The sequence below is a fragment of the Dendroctonus ponderosae genome, unplaced genomic scaffold (assembly GCF_020466585.1).
Source record: "Dendroctonus ponderosae isolate FM_Combo_2020 unplaced genomic scaffold, Dpon_F_20191213v2 Dpon_F_20191213_9, whole genome shotgun sequence".
Classification (NCBI taxonomy): Eukaryota; Metazoa; Arthropoda; class Insecta; order Coleoptera; family Curculionidae; genus Dendroctonus; species Dendroctonus ponderosae.
Genome location: NW_026019116.1, coordinates 8,481,289 through 8,490,787, shown reverse-complemented (window position 1 = coordinate 8,490,787; position 9,499 = coordinate 8,481,289). Strand labels below are relative to the sequence as shown.

Below are 9,499 nucleotides of genomic sequence, written 5' to 3'. Positions count from 1 at the left end.
ACAATAAGGAAGAAATCGTCGGCTAAAGATCGTGAACTTTCAATGAGCTCTCATGATTGAAGCGCAATTTTTAAATGAAACTTGTTATCTACTGAGTGAAGTCGTGGTGGTGTCAGATTTTTTCCGAAAAATCATTAGTATTTGTGTTAAGTTTAGTCGGGGGCGCATTCAGCATGTCGGCAACAGTTTGTCCTTTTTCATAAGCAGTACTACCGGAAATGCAAACAATCGACCTTGTTGCGCGATAATTTCGCATAAATAAAACGAATAAATCTTGTCGAACTCGCTGATAATTTTCGTTTTTGCCTCGGTTTGTTTTTGGCTGTTGACAAGCCCGTAACTTTTTCCCTCGTTGCTCCAAGGTGGTAACTTTAAATTGGTGTTTTAGATGCTAAATGGCCAGGCGCACGGATCTCATTCCGCTGCGGCGAAAAACTCGCCCAAGACTTCGAAATTTATGCCATTATTAACGTGCAAAGTGTGTCGCCCATGTGGAAAATTGCCTTACTTTGTTCTCGCATCCTCAAATTTGCAGTTAAACACGCTTTCCGAGCTGTTGCGGTTTTAAGCTAGATGTATGACCTGTTTGAATGCAATTTTCTTTTCGCCAACTTTTCGCTTTCTCTGCATTAATGTGGCGACGGCGGAAAATCGGGTCGCAGTGGCGTGAGCAATTTAATCCGCTTTTCAGTTTCAACCGACCGTCTTTTTGTTCCCATATTTAATTAAAATTGTTGTATGTTCGGGACTGTTTTTGCCATTTAGAATTTTTTTGCGTGAGCAACAAAGGCCAAAAAGTTTTCGGGAGATTTTCGCGTTTTTGGCTAACTGACAAAAGTGCAACTAAACTCTCTAAAACCTTTTATTGTGTCTCAATCAACAATCGTCAGCACGTGTACTGGTCCAGGTCGAACTTTCCACTGGTTGCGTTGTAGTTCCACTCGGAAATAACCTGCCCTTTCACCCCATTGACTTCGCAGCCCCCAAACCGCTCGTACATCTTCACCTGCTCGTTGTTGCCCACAAAGTGCGCCACTGTCTTGTGGTATTTCGACTTGCATTCGTAGATATGTTCTCCTGGAGGCGATAATCACATTTTAGGCCCACCAAGCCGTCCCATGGGCCAGACTTTAGCCACGCTCACCTGCCTCAAAGGTAAAGCACAGCTCATCAGTTGGGAGGCCGCTTTCGCCTTGTTGCCACAGCCGCAAATCGCAACTGATTATGGGGTCGATCTTCCCATTGGCGTGCACCACATACCCCATTTCGTAGTGGGAGCCTGTAGAGGGCTGGGAAATCAGCCCCAGAACGATGCGCGTCTGATTTTCCAAGTAGAACATCTGGTAGATGTAGCGATGCATCAGGCTCCAGTTGCGTTTGCCTGGCGATCATTCTGTGCAATTGCTGCATTGCTGGATGCTGTTTCGCACTTACCATAGCTGTGGTCCCGGAAAGAGTCCAGCTTCAGGGGCACTTCCTTGCCATCCACTTTCAGGGTGCCTTCCATGAACCCCATTTGTTCGTAATGCGTTTGATTGGCCCTGAAAATCGGAGCGCCACTGGTTGAGCAAATGGTTTTTTCCTGTTTTATAGAATTTAATGTCACTGCTGATGATGGAGATTAATTATGTCGCCTTCAGTGAAAAGACTAATTAAAGTTTTATTCGCCCTTTGTGCCTAATGGGCATGGGACATGTTTCTAAAGGCTGAAGAAGTGGCGAGAGCCGGATGTTGCCCCCAGGGGGAAAACTTACTCTTTTAACGTTTCGAAGAGTTGCTCGCTCCATGGTTCTCGTGCAATGGAGCGCGCGAGCATTTTGGCCGGAAGTTCCAGCTCGTACAGGAACCAGGGCATGTCGCTGACCCATTTTTCTTGCATTTCCACTTGCACCAGCTTACCGTCGCTGCTTCTGGAACAACTTACTAAGATGAAGTCAAGCAGCAAAACTCTCGATGTTCAGGAAGCCTTTCTCGGCTTAGTTTACAAAAACTCTTGACACAGTTCGGATGAAAATCTCCGATTTAGTTGGATCTGTTTGGGAACGTCCCGAAACAATGGCTCTGGGCGCCGATTTATAAAACCATTCCCTGACTGGAATCATCAATTTTTTAGTTTATTTCTCTGGAAAGTTGTTAGCTGATCGGATATCGATCTCCACCCGAGAGGGCCACCAAGTAACCAGTTTTTCACCCCATTTGCTTCAATTGACAACAAGGTGAAACTTCTTAGATTAGGCCTGGGTAACACTGTGTTGAGTTGTGCTTTTGTGTTGTTGCCGCTCTTTGAGTTAATGAGTTATAACTCGCTTACCGATGGCCGAGACTGGAATTTTAACGTCATTTTAACATTTAAAAAAAACAACACGAGAACTTTGGTTCCCAAATTCAATGGTAAAACCGGTATTCGAAAAAGACGATAAAGAAGACCAAACTATAAAATCGATCTCTGCATTTTTTTGCATAAAAGATTCTCAGTTTGCCACAATTTTACAGTAAAACGTGTTTAGAGAGTTTTGTTTAGAAGTATTGACCTAAAAGTGAAGAAACCGGAAAAAATCAGACTATTCACAGCGACGAAGGTGACGAGTTTTCGAAATAATTGATTGATGAACTTTTGCTTGTTCTGTTCGGCGAATTCGGTTTTTTAACAAAATTAATTTTGTCATTTTTGGCTGAAAACATCCCATGATTGTCAGGAAAGAAGGGAAGCATCAGAAAATAATGATTTTTTGCGCTTTTGGTTAAAAACTTTTAGTTTTGCAATCGATTTTTGAAACCCTAATGATTTTCGGGAAAAAACGGCATAAATTTATTTTAGTTTTTGTCCCGAATTCGACGCTGAAAAATTTGTTTGTACAATTCGGACAAAGCTATAAATCCATCCTGCAACTTTTCGCGTAAAAGACTTCCCGATTGTCAGTTTTTTAAGTAAAACTCTTCAAACTAGAGCGTTTTTGAGTAGAAAGTAAAACATGCAAAAAATTCGGTCGAAACTAAAAAACCACAGTTTTTTTACAAATTCCACAGTTTTCAGAGAGATGGAAGTATCGAGTTTTTCAAATGATTTATGATAAACTTTCGCTTATTTTGTTCGACTTTTGATAAAAAATCGTTAGAGTTTTGCGACCAAATTCGAAGCTGAAAGCGGATTTCAAAACTCTGTTTTCTCTCTATTTTCAAATTTTTCGCAGAAAACAGAAAATACCTTAAGATTGTCAGTAGTTTAACACCAACAAAAACACAACTAAAAAAAGGTCAACCAACATTTTCCCAGCAACGCAACTGAGTTACTGCGCCGGGTTGGTGCGCCAACCCGTTTGGGCAGCATTGCGCCAACTCCCAAAAATTAACTTAGGTTTCTGAGGCCGAGTTTTCTCTCAGAGAATTTCGGGACCAAATTTGAAGCTGGAAAAGGATTTCAAAACTTTCTACAAAGCGACGAAGGAGGCCAGTATTCTAATAAAATAAATTTTTCGCAGAAAATACCTTAAGATTGTCAGTATTTGAACACCAATAATCCAACAGCAACTAAAAAAGTTTTGGGACCAAATTCGAAGCTAAAAGCAGATTTCAAAACTGTACAAAGCGACGAAGGAGGCGCGTATTCTGATAAAATTTATTTTCAAATTTTTCGCAGAAAATACCTGAAGATTGTCAGTATTTTAACACCGATAAAAACCCAAGTAAAAAAAGGTCAATCAACACTTTCCCATCAACGCAACTGAGTTACTGCGCCAGTGCGTCGGGTTGGTGCACCAACCCATTTGGGCAGCATTGCGCCAACTGTCAAAAATTAACTGAGTTACCCAGGCCTATCTTAGATGGAAGCGCTCCCGTGCTCGAACATTTTTTGCAATTTACGCTCTAAAGTGCTGGGAAAAGTAATCAGAGCGCCGTCATTACTGACTGGCTGTTTTCGGTTCGATTTGTTCGACACAAGGGAAAACTCGCGGAAATTTACCGCCAAATTGAACTAGTTCGGAATGTTTATTTTACTGGCAGCAAACTCACAGTTTCAGTGTTGTAACACGCTCATCGTCCCTTCGCTTCATCGGTTAGTTTGGGCTAATTTGGTTTAGTCAATCAGTTTCAAACAGTTTGAAGAAACTCACCGCATTTGCCCGTTATAAGCCACGTCCCATCGCTTCATGGGTTCTTCTGGGGTGAATCTCAATCCTTCAGCCGCCCATTCCTTGCCTGCCAAGATCGATTCGGGGTCTTCAAGCAATGTGGTGTGGGGCAGCTTCAAGCTCTTCAGCAGCCCGAAGTCGGGATGCTGAAAAATCAACATCAGCTAGTTTTTGCTTAAATTTTCCCCGGCGGTTAATCACCTGGATGTACATCAGGCCGTTGATCACGCCCTCGTGATGTCTCTCGGCCCCAGCCACCAAGTAGACTCCCTCTTGGGATGCTCCGTGGAAGAAAACAGCGTCGAAAGACTATATTAGTGCAAAAAACAATTGAAATCCCCGTTGATTGATTGGCTAGGAAATTTTCTGACCAAAGGATGCTCTGAAAGTTCCTGCTTTTTATCCAGCTCCTTCACGTCAAGCAGGCCCTCTTTGCCCACGATGTAGAATTTAAGCCTCCGCACTACTAGCAACGTTAAAATCAGGGGGTACTTGATAAAGTACCATTTCCCCGGCTGGCTGTAGATGCCGAACAGCTTTTTCGGCTCTTTTTTGTTCGCAATCAGCACGAGCGACAGGAAAAGCACAAGAGCGGCCGCTAAAACGTCCATATACATCGTGGCCGGCTTGTTCGGAACCTGTTCCAGATAAAAAAATCTCCGCTAAAAACTGTTCCCATCAAACAAGCACAAAAGGAAAGGAAAAGCGTTATTCAGGTGGCAGGTTTCCGGAATCCTGTCCGGAAAATTGGCATTGGAAAAATAAATGGGGAAATATTCGCTGCCTGCAAGGGCATTGAGAAAACCTGCGCGAATATTTCGTAGGCTTTCCATATGCTCAACTTGGGGGCTTTTTGCGATGTTAAACGTTTGCTTACCTTCAAAAAAATGCACTTTTCGCCTCAAAACGCCCAGTTTCTGCCCATGGGATGGGCGCAGATTAATCCCTTGGCGCACGAACGTGCACAATATCATCAATTCAGTGGAAAATGGCTCCAAAAATAGCCGGATTTCACTCTCGCTAAGCACTTGAACGTTGACAATGTATGACGAATTATCTGCTTTTATCGCCCCCATTCTGGCTTGTTATCGTGCTAATTGCTCAAATAAAAACATGTTAAGTGCAGCCTGTTTGTTTCACGTGGAAAGCAAACGCGTGTGTCATTGTTTTGTCGGATTTGGCCGTTAATTATCAGTTGGCCCGCTATGGGAAATCCTGCCGACTGCGCCAGTTATCGTAAAATTTTATGAGTTTTTAACAGCTTAGAAATTGGGTGTTTTTGCGGAAATGCATTCATTGCTCAGGGCCACTCGGTATACCGGCACACAAACAACTAATTGAATAATCCAATCAAAGCGCTTCCTCATTGAAGTTAAAAGAAAATTAAGCAACTCAATTAGTCCATTTGAGCGAATGGGAGTCAAAATGCGAAGCGCGCCAGGTGTTTGGAACACAGTCGTTTTCCGATCAATCCGATTCGTTGGCCCGCCATGCTTGATCTGGACGAGGTTCTTTCTGCCATCGGCCCTTTTGGCAAGTACCAAAAGCTGGTCATTTGGCTGATTTTGTTTCCGGCCGTTTTCCCCTGCGGGTTCCACGCCTACAATCAGCTCTTCATGGCCAAAATGCCCGAACATTGGTGTCGTCTGCCCGGTCTGGATGGAGTCGATGGAACCCGCAYGAAAGAGTTGAGGTATGCTTTGTGTGGCCCAATCGAAGTCGCTCAATAAATCAAATTTTCAAGTAAAAACGGCGGGGACAGGGACTATTTGGAACGCAATCTCGTGGRTGAATGGCAGATGGTGATKYACGMCAAGTAAAAAAATCACTTTTTGCTTAAAAAATTGCACATTTCTATCGTTCATTCGGCTSTAGGGCCGCTAGATTTCTCGAGTGAAACCCCTGGTGGTTCTCCAGCAAAGCAATTCCTGGAAAACTCCTCTGAACCCCTTAAATTTTTGATGTTTAATCATATGTTGGCTCAATGGGAAGCCTGCAACAATGGGCGATTATTTGCGGAAAACTTCCCTGGGCACATTTTCTTTACCATACTTGAGGGCGTTTTAATCACCATAACCATAAGCCGGTTTGTTTCAGCATTCCCAAGCAATTTCCTGCGGAAAACACAACAAAATTCAGCCAATGCCTGATGTACGATGTCAACCACCAGATGATCAATGTGTCCGAGATGGACGTGGCAGGCTTGGAGGCCCTCAATCGGGTTCCATGCAAGAACGGATGGGACTATGGAGATGAGGACGTTGGAAACTCCATTATAAGCGAGGTAAAACCCGCGCCCATTCCTCATTTAGTCGAACACTCAGCCGAAGAGGTAACTTTCCAGTGGAATCTGGTATGTGGCAGAGACTTCGCCTCAACGCTAGCTCTGGTACTGTTCGGATGCAGCGGCTTGGCAGGAAATTACATCTTCGGACACGTCCAGGATGGCCTTGGGCGCAAACCGGCCTACTTCATCTACCTGCTGATCCAGTGCGTTTTTGGCATCGCGACCTCATTGGCCCCCAATTTTTACATCTGGGTTTTGCTACGGATGGGAGTGGGTTTCACTGTGCCTGCCATCCTCGGCACCCCATATGTCCTGGGTAAGCTCCAACTGTCCCCTGGACCTTGCAGGAATGCGTGCGTTTTTTAGCCATAGAGCTGGTGGGCCCCAAAGACCGAACCACTGTGACCATCCTGATCAACATCGCCTACTCCTTGTCGCTGGTCAGCTTGGCTGTGGTGGTGTGGGCGGTGAGGAGTTGGAGGTGGGTTTAACTTGCCCAACCGGCAGGAAATAAGGAGGCTTTCCACTTGCAGCTGGTTTTCTAGGTGGATGGCCTTGGCGACTTCCCTCCCGTTTACCGCGCTGTTTCTAACGTGGTTCCTCCTGCCGGAGAGTCCCAGGTGGTTGTTGGCGCAGGGAAAAAGCGCCCAAGCCGAGGCGGTTTTGAGGAAAATCGCCCGGTAAGTTTCCTCATTGAATAGTTTAAAGTTCGGGACTATTTACCATCCCCAATCCATTCAAAGTCGCGTCAGTTGCAGCAACTTTGTTCAGCTAAACTGGGGTGGATTTGTGGGCAATTGCCCAACACAAATGCCTGTTTTGCGATGTTTTCAGCTCCCTTAATACGCCTGCCGGGCATTTTGCATACGGAGGCAGAGTTATGTATAAATGTCCCCGTACTAATCGTCGTATTTGCAAAAACTTGACGCCGTGAATGGAAATTTTCTGTAAACGAGCTGTTTTTGCTGCGACTATGCAAACAGGGGCGCGTTGTTTTATACTGTTTGTCTATTAGGGAGATTTTATGCGGTGCTGACGACGCTTTTCCGTTGATAGTAATGGTTTACTGTTTGCAGCGTGAATGGGGCAGTTTTTCCCCATGGATCAATCAGTGCAGGTCAACAGGAGAAGGCTGCCCAATCCAAGTGGGGCATTCGACATCTGTTCCAAAACCCCAATCTGCGCTGGAAGACTTTGATAGTCACCTTTCTGTGGTTCACCAATACCAGTGTCTATGTGGGGCTCTCCTACTACTCCCCAACGCTAGGTAGAGGCGCAATGGAGGGGGCGCTTAGCCGGAGGTTTTCAACACTCTTGTGCTCTTCCAGGTGGAGATGAGTATCTGAACTTTTTCCTGGCAGGCGCCGTCGAGCTTCCCACCTACCTCTTCCTCTGGCCCGCTATGGAGCGATTGGGCAGGCGTTGGACGTTGTGCATCAGCATGGTAGTGGGCGGGGCCTCCTGCTTGGCCACCGCCTTAGTCCAGAACAGTGAGTGCTGATTGGTGCATCGAAACGTTCCACAGCCACATTATTGCAGATTATTCCATCACCTTGGCCCTGTATTGTGTGGGGAAGATGGGCATTTCCTCGTCCTTTGTGGTGCTGCCGCTGATGGCTTCCGAACTCTACCCTACAGTGGTGCGCGGTCTGGGCATGTCGCTGAGCTCAGTGGTGGGGATGCTCGGTCCCATCTTTATCCCACTGGTGAACTACTTGGTGAGTCGATGGCATGTTCAGCTTGGTTTTTTTTGCGTGAGAGTGCAACGCTGCTAACATGTGCGCCCCTTTTAGGGCTCCGACATCATAATTCTGCCCCTGATCATAATGGGCACTATGCTGATGGTAGGGGGCGTGTGCTCTTTGCTACTGCCCGAGACTCTCAATGCGCATCTACCCCAAACGCTCGAAGATGCAGAGCGAACCAAACTGGATTTTTGCGCCTGCTGTGTGCCCCCCCAACGGGAGCCCGTTCAAAGCTCTAGTGTTGTTTAGTGTCTTCCTCTTACTCGCTTTTCGTCTTGCGCTGCTCCTTATTTTAGGGCGCTTAGATTGTCTGACAGCGGCATTTAGGCCTGGGTAACACTGTGTTGACTCACTCACTTTTTTATGAGGAGCGTTTTACCAGCAACGGAACTAAGCGCCGGTGCGTTGGGTTGGCGCACCAAGCCCTTTGCGCAGCACTGCGCCAACTCCAAAAAATTTGCTGAGATACTTTTTCGGGCGAAACGATTGCTTGAAAATGTTTCATCCAAAATGGGCAAAACTGGAAATTTTGACGAAACTTGAAAATTCTTCTGGGCGATGGGGGTGACGAGTTTTCCAAATAGTTGATTATGTGATTTTGCTCTCTGCGCGTTTTTTGGTAACTTTCTTTTTTTCGACAAAAAACCACGAGAACTTTGGTTCGTTTTTGTCCCAAATTCAATCATTTCAAAACCGGTATTCGAAAAAGACGATAAAGAAGACCTTCTTGTTAAACCGATCACTAGTTTTCTTGCATAAAAGACTCTCAGTTTTGTCTAAAAGTGTTGACCTAAAAGTGAAGAAACCGGAAAAAATCAAACTATTCACAGCGACGGAGGTGACGAGTTTTCCAAATAATTGATTGATGAAATTTCGCTTGTTCTGTTCGGCGAACTATTTTTGGGAACAAATACAGAAAAAATATTATGGTTCGGAAAAATTTAACAAATCTTTCGGTTAAAAAGTCATAAAATTATCTGGTTTTTGTGCCAAAATCGAAGCTGAAAGGGGTTTTCTAAAATTCCCTGCAAAGCGCTGCATGAGGCGAATTTTCTAACAAAATTAATTTTGTCATTTTTGGCTGAAAACATCCCATGATTGTCAGGAAAGAAGGGAAGCATCTGAAAATAATGATTTTTTGCGCTTTTGGTTAAAAACTTTTAGTTTCGCAATCGATTTTTGAAACTCTAATGATTTTCGGGAAAAAACGGCATAAATTTATTTTAGTTTTCGTCCCGGATTCGGCGCTGAAAAAAGTTTTTGTACAATTCGGACAAAGCTATAAATCCATCCTGCAACTTTTCGCGTAAAAGACTTCCCGATTGTCAGTATTTTTA

The 9,499-nt window shown here is 44.7% G+C and overlaps 2 protein-coding genes across 4 annotated transcripts in view; one reads left to right on the top strand and one right to left on the bottom strand.

The window, feature by feature from the left end:
* LOC109538875 (beta-alanine transporter) overlaps positions 1-9,014 on the top strand; it is a 17,627-nt gene extending 8,613 nt beyond the window's left edge. The window contains exons 1-9 of one of the 2 annotated variants that reach the window (XM_019906299.2): positions 5,228-5,823; positions 6,228-6,414; positions 6,475-6,733; positions 6,784-6,898; positions 6,963-7,097; positions 7,494-7,684; positions 7,746-7,907; positions 7,957-8,135; positions 8,211-9,014. In XM_019906299.2, the coding sequence (XP_019761858.2) occupies positions 5,621-5,823; positions 6,228-6,414; positions 6,475-6,733; positions 6,784-6,898; positions 6,963-7,097; positions 7,494-7,684; positions 7,746-7,907; positions 7,957-8,135; positions 8,211-8,411 (1,632 nt within the window). In that variant the 5' untranslated portion in view covers positions 5,228-5,620 and the 3' untranslated portion in view covers positions 8,412-9,014. Of the gene's footprint in view, positions 1-5,227; positions 5,824-6,227; positions 6,415-6,474; positions 6,734-6,783; positions 6,899-6,962; positions 7,098-7,493; positions 7,685-7,745; positions 7,908-7,956; positions 8,136-8,210 lie in introns of those variants that run through there. The other variant, XM_019906300.2, reaches the window with a different exon arrangement.
* Positions 849-5,162, bottom strand: LOC109538883. 2 transcript variants are annotated; one of them, XM_019906310.2, is made up of 8 exons: positions 5,008-5,162; positions 4,502-4,768; positions 4,332-4,439; positions 4,113-4,276; positions 1,755-1,910; positions 1,435-1,541; positions 1,145-1,381; positions 849-1,077 (listed from the first exon to the last, which is right to left on the bottom strand). In XM_019906310.2, the coding sequence occupies exons 2-8, from the start codon at positions 4,745-4,747 to the stop codon at positions 887-889; spliced, it is 1,209 nt and encodes a 402-aa protein (XP_019761869.1). In that variant the 5' UTR covers positions 4,748-4,768; positions 5,008-5,162; the 3' UTR covers positions 849-886. The 2 variants fall into 2 exon arrangements, with proteins under 2 accessions (XP_019761869.1, XP_019761870.1); XM_019906311.2 differs by having other exon boundaries at positions 1,755-1,907; positions 5,008-5,127.
* Positions 9,015-9,499: the final 485 nt, after the last annotated feature.